At 47.8% G+C, this 15,281-nt stretch overlaps 1 protein-coding gene across 12 annotated transcripts in view; it reads left to right on the top strand.

Moving 5' to 3' along the window:
* The first annotated feature begins 2,532 nt into the window (after positions 1–2,532).
* sonb (SON DNA and RNA binding protein b) overlaps positions 2,533–15,281 on the top strand; it is a 52,881-nt gene continuing 40,132 nt past the window's right edge. For all 12 annotated transcript variants that reach the window (XR_013888650.1, XR_013888649.1, XR_013888652.1 and 9 more), the window contains exons 1-2: positions 2,533–2,670; positions 8,792–8,958. Coding sequence is in view for 8 of the 12 variants with exons in the window: in XM_080203632.1 (XP_080059758.1) it covers positions 2,576–2,670; positions 8,792–8,958 (262 nt within the window). In the remaining 4 variants the exon portion in view is untranslated. The remainder of the gene's footprint in view (positions 2,671–8,791; positions 8,959–15,281) is intronic.

Below are 15,281 nucleotides of genomic sequence, written 5' to 3' on the forward strand. Positions count from 1 at the left end.
GCATCTCCTTAAAATCACATCAGCTTCTGGTTGGATTGGGGGAAGTTAGATTTTCACAAAATTAGGCAGGATCTGGCCAAGGTAGACTGGAACAAGTTATTTGTGGGGAAATCTATGGAAGCGCAGTGGGGAGTGTTCAAAGATAAAATGAGGAGGGTACAGGCCCAACATGTTCCCTCTAGGGTAATGGGGAGGTGTAACAAACCCAGAGAACCATGGATGGCCAGAGACATTCAGGATACAATGAGAAGGAAAAGGGGAGAAAGTCTGTGGAGGCATTGGTAGAGTACAGAAAGTGCAGGATGGAGCTTAAGAAATCAACTAGGACAGTAAGGAGAGCATATGAGAAAGCTCTGGCTGGTAAAATAGGGCAAATCCTAAGATGTTCTATAAGTATGTCAATGGGAAGAGGATAACCAGGGAGAGAGTAGGGCCAATTAGGGAGCAAGGGGGAAATCTGTGGGTGGAGGCAGAGGACATTGATAGGGTATTAAACAAATATTTTATATCTGTCTTCACCCATGAGAATGAGGAAGTAGTTATGGAACTTGGGGACAGAGACTGTGAGGCTCCAGAGAAAATTATCATAGGGAGTGACAAGGTATAAGAGCTATAGGAGGGCTTAAAAGTGGACGAATCTCCAGGTCTGGATGAATTGTGTCCCAGGCTGTTCTGGGAGGCAAGGGAGGAAATTGCAGGGACTCTGACCTAAATTTTTACTGACTCCCTGATCACCAGGGAGGTCACACAACACCAGGTTAAAGTCCAACAGGTTTCTTTGGTAGCAAAAGCCACCAGCTTTCGGAGTGCTGCTCCTTCATCAGGTGAGTGGGATTTAAGTTCACAAACAGAGCATATAAAGGCACAAACTCAATTTACAGAATAATGGTTGGAATGCGAGTCTTTATAGGTAATCAAGTCTTAAAGGTACAGACAATGTGAGTGGAGACAGAGGGTTAAGCACAGGTTAAAGAGATGTGTATTGTCTCCAGCCAGGGCAGTTAGTGAGATTTTGCAAGTCCGGGCAAGTTGTGGGGGTTACAGATAATGTGACATGAACCCAAGATCCCAGTTGAGGCCTTCCTCATCTGTGCAGAACTTCGCTATCAGTCTCTGCTCAGCGACTCTGCACTGTCGTGTGTAGTGAAGGCCTCGGAGAACGCTTACCTGAAGATCAGAGGCCGAATGCCCATGACCATGAAGTGTTCCCCAACAGGAAGACAACACTCTTGCCTGGTGATTGTCAAGCAGTGTTCATTCATCTGTTGTTGTAGTGTCTGCATGGTCTCCCCAATGTACCATGCCTTGGGTACATTAACAGGTACACTGGGGAGAAAGATGTGCTGGTTAGGTGCATTGGCCATGCTAAATTCTCCTTCAATGTATGCAAACAGGTATCGGAATGTGGTGACTAAGGGATTTTCACAATAACCTTATTAGAGTGTTAATGTAAGCCTTACTTGTGACACTAATAGATAAACTTTAATTTTTTTCACATTTCAGCTATTGTCAGTTGTGATGATTTAAGAACATAAGAACATAAGAAATAGAAGCAGGAGTAGGCCGTCTAGCCCTTCGAGCCTGCCCCGCCATTCAATAAGATCATGGCTGATCTGTCGTGTCTCAGTTCCACATTCCCGCCCTCTCCCCATAACCCTTAATCCCCTCTCTTATCAAAAACCCATCAACCCGTGTCTTAAAAATATTTAGTGAGGCAGCCTCCACCACTTCAATGGGCAGAGAATTCCAGAGATTCACCACCCTTTGAGTGAAGAAGTTCCTCCTCAACTCCATTGAGGACTCTGGTCCCAGTACGGTTCAGACCAACCCCATCCCACCCAAACAGGTCCCACCTACCCCAATACTGATGCCAATGCCCCATAAATTCAAACCCATTCCTCCCACACCAATCCCTGAGCCCCCATTCACTTCCTTAATCTTATCAACCTTATGCCAGTCTGCACTCGGTTCAGGCAGTAGCCCAGAGATAACCACCTTGTCGGTTCTACTTTTTAATTCCATTCCCAGCTTTTCATACTCATGCCACTCATTTGCGAAGACAACTGCTTCCCACCCCTGGCCAAAAGACAATTTTATTTCCAATATATCCCAACTCAGGTTTACTTAAATTTAATAAATAAATAAATTTCTTCATCAAGAATGCTCTTCAGGCCAGTTCCTACTATATATGTATATATTAATCAGATTATGTCTTTTCTGGCAGTGCATTGCCATTTCCACATTGACACAAATCTCTGCTTCCATTCTACTGGGTGATGCAGGGTAACTGACCCCTGGTGGAGGAAGAGTGGGGAGAACTGGCGCTCTCCCTGGCGGTGCGGAAGGGGAGTTCAGGTGGCGCTCCTCCTGGCGGCGGTGGCTGGGATTGCAGGTGGCGCTCCCCCTGGCGGCGGTGGCTGGGATTTCAGGTGGCCCTCCTCCTGGCGGTGCGGAAGGGGAATTCAGGTGGCGCTTCCTCTGGCGGTGGTGGCTGGGATTGCGGGTGGCGCTCCCCCTAGCGGAGGGGAGGACGCGGCAGGCTCGGTGTCGGAGGCCTCAAACCTGTGGAAGAACCATGGCGACCAACATCGAGGAGATCTTCCGTTCTTTTGTGGTGAAGAAGATGAAGGAGATCGAGGAGGAGAAGCAGCAGCAGCAACAGCAGCAGAGGTAACGGGAGGGGAGTGAATGGATGAAATGTGATCTTTGGCGTGGCGGCGGCTGGAGATTGAAACTGTTTTCGGCCCGATCCCGGCGGCGGCGGCGGCGGCGGGGCCTCCGGGAGAGCCCGAGCCCGGGATTGATGCGAGAGAGAGAGCGGCTCACACCGCACCCCCCACCCCCAAATCCCCCACCCCCAAATCCCCCACCCCCAAAATCCCCCAACCCCCAAATCCCCCACCCCCAACCCCCAAATCCCCCACCCCCACCCCCCAAATCCCCCACCCCCAAAATCCCCCAACCCCCAAATCCCCCACCCCCCAACCCCCAAATCCCCCACCCCCACCACCCAACCCCCAAATCCACCACCCAACCCCCAAATCCCCCACCCCCACCACCCAACCCCCAAATCCCCCACCCCCACCCCCCAAATCCCCCCACCCCCACCACCCAAATCCCCCACCCCCACCACCCAACCCCCAAATCCACCACCCAACCCCCAAATCCCCCACCCCCACCACCCAACCCCCAAATCCCCCACCCCCACCCCCCAAATCCCCCACCCCCAACCCCCAAATCCCCCACCCCCCAAATCCCCCAACCCCCACCCCCCAAATCCCCCAACCCCCACCCCCCAAATCCCCCAACCCCCACCCCCCAAATCCCCCAACCCCCAAACCCCCCACTCCCAAACCACCCCACCACCCCACCCCCCCAACCCCCAAAAACCCCACCCCCAAAACCCCCCACCCCCAAACCTCCCCATCCCCAGCCTCCCCATCCCCAGCCCCCCAAACTCCTGTACGCGAACTCCCTCCCTGGACCCTTACCCACCCGGACCCCATTCCCCCTCCCCGAGCCACCACAGCCCCCCCCAACCTCCCCGACCCACCACAGCCCCGCCAACCTCCCCTCCTCTCCCCCGCCAACCTCCCCTCCTCTCCCCCGCCAACCTCCCCTCCTCTCCCCCGCCAACCTCCCCTCCTCTCCCCCGCCAACCTCCCCTCCTCTCCCCCGCCAACCTCCCCTCCTCTCCCCCGCCAACCTCCCCTCCTCTCCCCCGCCAACCTCCCCTCCTCTCCCCCGCCAACCTCCCCTCCTCTCCCCCGCCAACCTCCCCTCCTCTCCCCCGCCAACCTCCCCTCCTCTCCCCCGCCAACCTCCCCTCCTCTCCCCCGCCAACCTCCCCTCCTCTCCCCCGCCAACCTCCCCTCCTCTCCCCCGCCAACCTCCCCTCCTCTCCCCCGCCAACCTCCCCTCCTCTCCCCCGCCAACCTCCCCTCCTCTCCCCCGCCAACCTCCCCTCCTCTCCCCCGCCAACCTCCCCTCCTCTCCCCCGCCAACCTCCCCTCCTCTCCCCCGCCAACCTCCCCTCCTCTCCCCCGCCAACCTCCCCTCCTCTCCCCCGCCAACCTCCCCTCCTCTCCCCCGCCAACCTCCCCTCCTCTCCCCCGCCAACCTCCCCTCCTCTCCCCCGCCAACCTCCCCTCCTCTCCCCCGCCAACCTCCCCTCCTCTCCCCCGCCAACCTCCCCTCCTCTCCCCCGCCAACCTCCCCTCCTCTCCCCCGCCAACCTCCCTCCTCTCCCCCGCCAACCTCCCCTCCTCTCCCCCGCCAACCTCCCTCCTCCCCCGCCAACCTCCCCTCCTCTCCCCGATCCCGAAACCCTCCCACCAAACTCGCCCCTAAATTTACTCCCACCCTCGCCCCCCCCCCGACAAATTCCCCCCCGTGCTCGTCCCCCCCAAAATTCCCTCCCGTCCTCAGCCCCCCCCCCAAATTCCCTTCCGTCCTCCCCTTCCCAAATTCCCTTCTCCGATTCTCCCCACCCTCCCCCCCGCCGATTTCACCCCCCGCCGATTTCACCCCCCCGCCGATTTCACCCCCCCGCCGATTTCACCCCCCGCCGATTTCACCCCCCCGCCGATTTCACCCCCCGCCGATTTCACCCCCCCGTCTCTCTCCCCCCCCGTCTCTCTCCCCCCCGTCTCTCTCCCCCCCCCGTCTCTCTCCCCCCCCGTCTCTCTCCCCCCCCCGTCTCTCTCCCCCCCCCGTCTCTCTCCCCCCCCCCGTCTTCCCCGATTTCACTCCTCCTCCCAATTCCCCCCCCCCCGATTTCACTCCTACTCCCAATTTCCCCCTCCCCCACCCCCTTCCCTCCGCCTCCCCCTCCGCCCCACCCCCTCCCCCCCTCCCCCACCCCCTTCCATCCGCCTCCCCTTCCCCCTCCCCCCCCCCACCCCTCTCCCTCCCCCCCCACCCCCTCTCCCTCCCCCCCCACCCCCTCTCCCTCCCCCCCCACCCCCTCTCCCTCCCCCCCCACCCCCTCTCCCTCCCCCCCCACCCCCTCTCCCTCCCCCCCCACCCCCTCTCCCTCCCCCCCCACCCCCTCTCCCTCCCCCCCCACCCCCTCTCCCTCCCCCCCCTCCCCTCCCCCCACCCTTCCCCCTTCCCCCCTCCCCCCACCCCCCTTCCTCCCCCCTCTCTCCACCCCCCTTCCTCCCCCTCCCCCCACCCCCTTTCCTCCCCCTCCCCCCACCCCCTTTCCTCCCCCTCCCCCCACCCCCCTTCCTCCCCCTCCCCCCACCCCCCTTCCTCCCCCTCCCCCCACCCCCTTCCTCCCCCTCCCCCCGCCCCCCTTCCTCCCCCTCCCCCCGCCCCCCTTCCTCCCCCTCCCCCCGCCCCCCTTCCTCCCCCTCCCCCCGCCCCCCTTCCTCCCCCTCCCCCCGCCCCCCTTCCTCCCCCTCCCCCCACCCCCCCTTCCTCCCCCTCCCCCCACCCCCCCTTCCTCCCCCTCCCCCCACCCCCCCTTCCTCCCCCTCCCCCACCCCCCCTTCCTCCCCCCTCCCCCACCCCTCTCCCTCCCCCGCCCCCCACCCCTCTCCCTCCCCCGCCCCCCACCCCTCTCCCTCCCCCGCCCCCCACCCCTCTCCCTCCCCCTCCCTCCCCCCCCGAACGCCACCCCCTCACCCTCCCTACCTTCCCCCCAAACGCCGCCCCCTCACCCTCCCTCCCTTCCCCCCCAAACGCCGCCCCCTCCTCCTCCATTCCCCACCCACAACAACCTCCCCACCCATGTGTCTCTACCCCTGTCTCTTCACCCCCGGCGGCATTCCACTCTCCACTGAAATTAGTTCTTGCGTTTATATTGTCAATTCCACCACAGACAAAAAACCTCTCCCCCTCTCACTGTATTGCAATACATTTGACAATAATAAATCAAATCATTGTTCCAACGACAAAATCCAGGCTCATTCAATCCAAACTATATTGCAGGGTCTGTCATATAGTTTTCATTGAAAGCTAACTGAAGTGATGCACAGCATTACTAAGTGTTCACTTCAGTGTCAGTTTTTTTCTATAAAAAAGTCTTTAATTTTAAATTAGTGAAATCGAAAACTTGCATTTGCTATATATTGTGTTAAGAACAGAGTAAAATGCTGAACAATAATTTGGAAAAACCAGTGTGAATAGTAGTGAAAATTCTCCAACACCGTGGAAATTAATCCAAACTCTTAATGTCATTTGGTTACCTGAGTTCACATTGCAGGCTGCAGCTGAAAGAGTTAAAGAGAAGGCCTAATGTTTTTCAACGTGTAGTAGCTCAGTGAATTAGGGCAGCAGATCTGAAGATTATGTTTCAGTCGCCCAGACAGTGCTGCCCCTCCGAGTTCAAAAATGCATGATGTGTGAAGTTAGGAGAGTGCAATTGTTTCACAGAGATTTCAGTAAAATGCAATTGGCAAGTAACAGTTTTCTTGCTGTGTGCTCATTTGAAATGTTGCCAGAAAAAAAAGTTGCAATACAATTATAAATATAGTATCTGCAAACTTGGGTTATCTCCAAGGAGATTTTAAGAAAGCAATCCATCCCTGTTACATTGAAGCAACAAGTTTGGTGTCTGAACTTAATAAACATTTACTTCAGTGGTAGAATTAATGTTTTATCCAATGGACCTTTCCTAACTCTCCACTGAAATTAATTCATGCTTTTATATGTCAATTCCACCGCAGAAGAAAAAGTTAGCCTTTAATTAGTTGCTTTAGCATAGGAAAACCTCCTAGGTCTTGTCACAGGAACGTAATCAGACAAATATTGTCACTGCGAGAGAAGGATCTATCAGGATGGTAACTAAAAATCTGACTGAAGAAATTTAAGGAATTTCATAAAGGAGGAGGGAAAGGTGGAGAGAATAACAATCTCAATATCAGGAGGATAACATCTTGAAAGAGACAGTAGACAAATTTCAACCTGTGTTAAAGACCCTTGAGCTTTTTACAATGCTTTGTTGCCCCAAGGTTACCCTACATTCAGTATAATAATTATGATTGGCCTAGTTTGCCACTGTGCTCTGTTAGTCAGGTTACGAGATGGGAAAGAGCGTGAAGGCTATGCAGTATACCTCGTAGATGTGCATTCCATTCCCAAACGTTGTTACTTTATAGAATCTTACAGGGCAGAGGAAGAGCCATAGTACCTATGCTAACTCTTTCAAAGAGCTGTCAAATTTAGTCCCCTCCACCTAGCTTTTTCCTGCTGCATTCTCGCTATGGCAAAAATATCCTTCCCCTTCCAGAGTCTTAACCTGTGCGCACAATTTTCCAAATGTGGTCTCACCAAGGCCCTGTATAGGAGCAACAAGACATCCCTGCCCCGGACTCAAATCCTCTTGCCAACATATTATTTGCTTTCATTGCCTGCTACACCTGCATGCTTACTTTCAGCTACTGGTGTACAAGATCATCCAAGTCTCTTTGCATATTTTCCCTCTCTCAATAGCCATTCAAATAATCTGCCTTCCTGTTTTTTCTACCAAAGCGGATTAGTGGTCATCCATCTGCCATGCATTTTCCCACTCATTCAACTTGTCTAAATCACACTGAAGCATCTCTGCATCCTCTTCATATCTCACCCTCCCACCCAGCTTTGGGTCACCTGCAAATTTGGAAATATTACATTTAGTTCCTTATTTAAATCAGTAATACATGTAGTGAATTTCTGGGGTTCCAGCATTGATCCCTACGGTACCCACTAGTCACTGCCTGCCATTTGGTAAAGGACCTGTTTATTCTTCCTCCTTGTTTCCTGTCTACCAACCAGTTTTCTGTCCATCTCAATACCAACCCCGACCCCGGGTGTTTTAATTTTATATGCTAATCTCTTATATGGAAGTTTGACAAAAGCTTTCTGAAAGTCTAAATAAACCACATCCACTGCCTCCCTTATCAAATCTATCCTTGAAGAATACCAGTAGATTTGTCAAGCATGATTTCCTTTTCATAAGTCCATGTTGAGTTTGTCCAATCCTGCCACTGTTTTCCAAATGCTCTGCTATTAAGTCTTTTGTAATGAACTCTTTCCTCACTACTGACATCGGGCTTACTGGTCTATAATTCTCTATTTCTTTCTACCTCCCTTTTTAAATAGCAGGGTTACATTAGCTATTCTCTAATCCATAGGAACTGTTCCAATGTCTATAAAATCTTGGAAGATGACAATTAATGCATCCATTATTTCTAGGAGCACATCCTTAAGTACTCTGGTATGTAGATTTCCTTAAATTCTCTTGGATGTAGTGTCACTGTCTTGGAAGCGAGTTTGAATTTTCCATAGGATATCGAGATAGCTTAAGCACTACTACATTATTTCTGAGTTATGGAAGCCTTTCAAATATTGATTGATAATGATGTGTTAGGGGTGGCACGGTTGTTAGCATTGCTGCCTCTCAGCGCCAGGGACCCGGGTTCAATTCCTGGCTTGGGTCACTGTCTGTTTGGCATCTGCACGTTCTCCCTGTCTCTGGGTGGGTTTCCTCCAAGTGCTCCAGTTTCCTCCCACAGTCGAAAAATGTGCTGTTTAGGTAGATTGGCCACGCTAAATTCTCCTTCAGAGTACCCGCACAGACACCGGAGTGTGGCGACAAGGGGATTTTCACAGTAACTTCATTGCAGTGTTGATGTAAGCCTACTTGTGACTAATAAATAAACTTTATTCTGTCCTTCGTAACGTTCTCTGTAATGGATGCTGGGTGAGGGAGAACCTGGTTTGACAGTTACTCCTTGCACATGGCATTTTGCAGGCAGACATACCCTAGGCTTGTGCGTGAATACAATTTTCTTTACTTTTCCAGTGGAAAGGTGATCAATGGGGCAAATGGTGAAATTAAACCTGTAGTGGAGGTGAAGGCATCTGAAAATGTGGCTGGTAATACTATGGATGTACAAGAGGAACCGGTGGTGAATCATGCCTGTCATGTATTACCTGGTTTTCAAGAGGACCATCAAAATGATAATCCTGGTGAGTCCAGATCTTCTTTCTCTCCCAATTCCATTTCTTAACTTTATTTTTCCACTTTTCTCACCGTTGAAGCTTATTCTCACATAGGATGAGAATTGATTAATCATCTTTTTGCAGGAACTGTCCATACTTGTACATTTTTTACCATGGGCCTTAAACTGTGCAGAGCCATTTCTCCCCTTAAAAGAGGCTTTGAGTATGATTTTTATAATATTTTCAAAATGTATTTTCTAGAATAAAAAGCATTGCTTGAATTTAATGTGAATGTGCTAGAACGTCAAAATTGCACCTAATTCTCTTTTTTTTGCACATGTATTTGTGGATGACAAATAATACTCATTCGTAAAAATAATGATAACAGACCTTCTCCTTGAATCCCTACAGTTCCTTGCGCTGATAGTGATCACATTGGTGCCTCATTCTAATATATACTTGATAGAGTTTGGCCCACACTCTTCCATACTCCTGCTTGAATTGGGGTTGAACTGGTTTGTTGCAGACAGAGAAGATTGTCCTGGGCTGCGAGTTTACAGATTGTGATGATATATACAATTCTGCCTGTGGCCCACAGTGTCCAGTTTTAGGGTGTTAGGTTTGCCCTTTATCTGTTCTATTTATTATAATGGTATTACATAACAGAACATGTCCTCAGTGTGAAGATGAGACTTTGTCTTTGCTCGGACTTTGTCACTCCTGCTGCAGAGGTTATTGTCTGAGATGTGCTGCTCCTTTGTTTTCTGCATGAAATTGGCATTTTGAATGGCATCAAGATCCTGTATTTACTTTGTAGATATATACTAAACTAACCACAGAAATTAGTGTGTCCATTCCGGTACAAATTGGCACAATAAATCTTAATTACCACCAAATAACCACTCTGATGCTGAAAATTAACTTTTACAAGTGTGCAGTCTAATTCCTTCAGCTTTTAATTATTGTTGCCAATTCAAAAAAAATTCTGATTCTCTTTTTTTCTCAAATCAAGCCTTCTTTTCTATCTTTCATTTACTATCTGTACTCAATTTGATATTTAATTTATTATTAGATCGTGCCCTTTCTGACACAAACTTTTGGAGTTTGTTAACAATTTTTCAGTGTGATTGATTAGAGGGGTGCATAGTTGTTTGCCCTGTTACACAGGTTCCAGATGCCCTTGCAGCGACTTGACATTCAAAAGCTCATCGAAATTAAGCAGGCAAGCTTAATGAATAGTGGATACAGTAAATTCTGATTCATTGTGCTTTTGGTTCCCTTTCCACTTCCTCCAAGTAGAATTCAGGATGGATTTGAAGGCACACTTATTTATCATTTGAAATGGGAGGTGGAAATAAGAATCGTGAAGCTTCTTTGCCCTTGTTTGACATGAAATCATAAAAACTGCATGCAAGGTGGCAGGTACCACGCCCATCTGTTGGTACGCCACTAGAATAGAATTTTGGACTGATACCGGAAAGGTATAAGTATGACTTTATCAGGCTGTTGCTACTAGTCTGAAGGACAGCATTCAAAGATGTTGAGCACAAGCTGTAGATGTTTCTGGGATTTGCCTGTGTCGTGTCCTGAAATGATGTCTAAGTCCTTTCTGATGGGCTTCTTATCCATTTCTCTTATTACGTCTACAACTTTGTGACCAGTTAAGACATTAAGAATCAATCACATATTATGAGTAAAGATTTAGGTTGGGGAAAGTGGGTGATTGGGAATCAGTTGGATTTTTACAATGGTCCATCCACTTTCATGGTTGTGCTAGGCCAGAATTCAGTTTCACTATTTATCATGGTCGGATTTAAAGCCTCAATCTGTTGGTGCTAGGTGGTACCGTAACCATTAGGCTACCATATCCAGCATTATAGTAGCTCTGGCATTCCTGATTTCCAAATAAGACATTTTTTAGTATATTTTTGTGATAGTTTTGAACAGTATCAGATGCATTGATCTGCTGAAACTAGAAAATCCCTTATTAAAAATGTATGTATATTTGATGGTACATTATGTTAATAAAGCTTCACTAGATTATGGTAAAGAATGTTGGTGCTTAAAGAGCTAGATACCCTTATTAAAAATGGATATATTTGAGGATATTCACTAATTATGTTAATACAACTTTACTAGATTACACTGAAGAGCTGCTAACATTTAGAGAACTGAAAGACCTGACGCACAGGTCTGACTTTGGTTATGGCAGCTGCAGAACGTGATAATAAAGGTTTGAATTGAACCTAAGCCAATCTAGTCTCCATTGCCATTAATGCTGCATATGCCATGATTGAATGAGTCCCTGGCTTTCTTACCCTCATGGAAAAGAATCTGAAATAAAAATAGAAAATTCTGGAAGCATTCAGCAGGTGTGTGGAGGAAGAAACAGAGAGCATTTTGTGTCATTTTATTTTGTCTGTACTTTGCTTTTAAAAAAAATCTGAGCTTGAGAAAACCATACCTAGTTTCTCTTCCCTGAATAATTAATCACAAGAGTCATACGTTTAGAATGCAGCTGATGGTTCATTAGAAAACGTGGTGAATGTACTTGTAAACTTCACTGATTTTATCTGATCCAGTATGCTAAATCATGCCAGTTTCTCAAGCTGTAGGGAGAGACCGATGGGTTTTATTCAGAAATTGTACATCTCAATATGCGTGGGTTTGATCAGGGTAAAGTGATGGAAAGATTTGTCAAATCTGCAACCCACCATTACTTCCTTGGCCAGGAATGCAAGCCGAATAAACTTTCTGAAAATCCTAATAAAACTTGGAAATGTTATTGTTTCTTTCTCACCGAAAGGAAATGAATGGAAGACTGCAAGGAAAGGGCAGTTTGTGACCCTGAAATTTTGTGTGGCAGAATTTTGGGCGAAGTTGAAGCTGTTTGTTTGCCAAAAACAAAATTGAGGTTACGTTGAACCTTTATAAAACTCATGTTGGACCACAACTACATTCTGCATCCCTGAGTTAGTGCCCCTCTGTACACTGAAGTCACTGACACGCACTGCCCTTGGCTTACTGAACCTCTGCACCTGAGTTCCTGACCCTCGGTACTGTCAAGTTACTAATGGCCTGCTCTCTCGAGTTACTGGCCGTCTGTGCCCTGGAGTTACTGACCCTCTGATTAGGTTACTAATCCCCTATGTCCTTGGCTTATTGACGTTCAGTACCCTTGGGTTACTGGCCCTGTGCCCAGTTCTGGTCACCACACTTTTGCAAGGATGTGAATGGTCTTGAGGGGTGAAAGGGATTCATCAGTCTGGCCCCAGAGTGGTAGATCTTAGCTACAAGGCTAGGCTGGAAAAGCTGCGTTTGTTCTTTTTGGGGCAAAGGAGATTGTAGAGTAATTTGATAGATATGTACAAGATACTGAAAGGTTTAGATAAGGCGGACAGAGCAAAGCTGTTCCCGTTACCTGATGGTATAAGGATTAGGTGATCCAGATTTAAGGTTTGGGCAAGAGATGTCAGGTGCTATGAGGAAGAACTTTTTTATACAGTGAATTATATTGATGATAGAACCATAGGAAAAGTTATGATACAGAAAGAAGCTAATCAACCCATTGTGTCTGTGTCGGCCAAAAAATAAAAAAAAAGCCTATTCTAATTTCATCCAAATTGGATCCAAAATTGCCTTAGTGGTAGGAGGCAAAGGTTGATGGTTGGCAAATGGAGTTTAACCCTGTGCGAAATGAGCCATTTTAGGAGGACTACAAAGACATGAGGAACGGTAGGAGACTAGGAAGTACAAAGGACCAGAAGGACCTTTGGGGTGCAAGTCCATAGATCTCTAAAGGCAGCAGGACAAGTAGATAAGACGGTTAAAAAGAGATAGAATATAAAAGCAAGGAATTATTATGGAGCTGTATAAAACACTCGTTAGATCCAGCTAGGGTACTGTGACCAGTTCTGGTTGCCACACCAAAGGAAGGATGTGATTGCACTAGAGAGGGTGCAGAGGAGATTCACCAGGATGTTGCCTGGAATGGAGTGTTTCGGCTGATTAGGTTGGGGTTGTTTTCCTTGGACTAGAGAGGGTTGAGGGGACACCTGATTAGGAGGGACGTGGATATGGTAGGTAGGAAGGAACTTTTCCCCTGAGTCGAGGGGTCAGTAGCCAGGGGGCATAGATTTAAGGTAAGGGTTAAGAGATTTATAATGAATTTGTAGAAAAAATTACACCCAGAGAGTTGTGGGAATCTGGAACTCACTGCCTGAAAGGGTTGTAGAGGCAGGAACCATCACAACATTTAAGAAGCATTTAAATGAGCACTTGAAACACCAAAGCATACAAGACCATGGACCAAGTGTTGAAACATGGGATTAGAATAGATAGGTCCTTGATGGCTGACATAGACACAATGGGCTGAAGGGCCTCTTTTTGTGCTATAAAACTGTTATGACATCGTCCAGCACTCTGTTTGTAACCTTACAGATTACTGCACTTTAAGTGCAGTTCCAGATGCCTTTCAAATGATTTGAGGGTTTCAGCCTCCACCATTAAATCAGGCAGCAAATTCCAAAAATCCACCACCCTCTGGGTGAAGAGGCTTTTCCTCGTCCTTCAAATCTTCTACCAGTCAATGTTAAATCTATGCCGTCAGGTAATTGACCTCTCTGTTAAGGGAATCAGGGCTGCCATGTTTATCTGGCTCCGTATAATCTTGTACAACTCAATCAGGCCCCCGGTCAACCTCTTCAGTTCCAGGGAAAACAATCCCAGCCTGCACAGTCTTCTCTCGTAGCTGCAATTTTCAAACCCTAACAGCATTCTTGTAAATCTCCTCTGCACTGTCTCCAGCGTAATTAGGTCCATCCTGTAATGTGGTGACCAAAATCCCAACTGTAGCCTAACCAGTGTTTTATACAGTTCCAACTTAATATCCCTGATTTTGTATTCAATACCTTGTTCACTAAAGGAAAGCGTTCCATAAGTTTTTTTAACCACCTTGTCCACCTATCCTGCCACCTCCAGGGATCTGTGTTACACTCCAAGGTCTTTCACTTCCTTGACCCTTCCCAATATCTTTCCATTTATTGAGTATTCCCTTGCTTTGTTTGCTCCCCCCTTGCACTTCTCTGAATTGAAGTCCAACGACTTTTCCGCCCACTCAACCAAACGATGGAGTCAGTTTTGAATCTAACTTGCCACATGCTCCTGTATCCTACGGGCTTTTTATCTTTCTGACCAGTCTGCAATGTGGGAAGTTATAAAATGTCTTCCTGAGATGCTTGTAGACAACATCTACTGCACTGCTCTCATCAATCCTCCTTATTACTGCCTCAAAAAAATTTGGTTAGATTAGTAAGACATGACCTTTTCCTAACAAAACCATGCCAACTATCCCTGATTAATTGACCTGGATCTAATTACAAACGTTAAAATTTATTTATTAGTCACAAGTAAAGCTTACATTAACACTGCAATGAAGTTACTGTGAAATTCCCCAAGGACAGTGGAAGCCAAGCTGATGATAATTTCAATAGGAATTTGGGAGAAATATACTTGCAGGGGATAGAGAGGGGATGGGACTGACAGGGTGGTGCTGCAGAGAACTGGCATGGACTTCCTCTGTGCCATAATGATGTTATGGCTCCAAATGGAAGAGCGATGCTTTATTCCTTTCCAAATGGTGCAGCTGACTGTGATTTTTAGAAAGGTTATTATGCAATTTGGCTTTGAAATATTCTGGAAAATCTTTAGAGATACGTTAATTTCTATAGTTTCTATCTTGCATTCAAAAAAATATCAATTTCGCATTGACATCAGGAACTTCTGAGAGCATATGTAACAGCCATCTATGGACAGGAGATGGACCTACTTACACTGGGAAGTGGATGTATCGCTGAGATCAGCACTGCTGAAAATTTAGCAAAATGCCTTGGCAGGAGGCGAATATCCAGTTTTGAGAATTGTTATTGCCAAGCTGTGCGTCATGTCTGTTTCACCTTAGTTGTGTAAGCCAGTGTTTTACGATTACTCCTGTGAAGTCTATTACCACTCAACTGTGAGACAAAATCCTAGAAGTTGCACTAAGATGCATTCTGTTAGATTAAAACCATTATCAGAATTCCAAGTGTGGGACTTGCTCTATCCCCCAGGCACACAATTTAATTCTGTATTTCAGCAGACTGTTGGGCATTGTGTGCTGTGATGTGTTTACTGTTAAATCTGATTGCTCAACCAGTCTAGAGATCAGGCAATTAAAATATTAGAACAGAAAAAGTTTCATATCTTAGAGGAATTTGGATTTTGAAATAAAATTATACGTCATCAAACCTACTATAGCAATTTTCTTTATTCATTCGTTGGACATGGGCGTCGCTGGCTGGTCAGCATTTATT

This window comes from Carcharhinus amblyrhynchos, chromosome 15, assembly GCF_965287045.1.
Source record: "Carcharhinus amblyrhynchos chromosome 15, sCarAmb.v2.hapA, whole genome shotgun sequence".
Taxonomy (NCBI): Eukaryota; Metazoa; Chordata; class Chondrichthyes; order Carcharhiniformes; family Carcharhinidae; genus Carcharhinus; species Carcharhinus amblyrhynchos.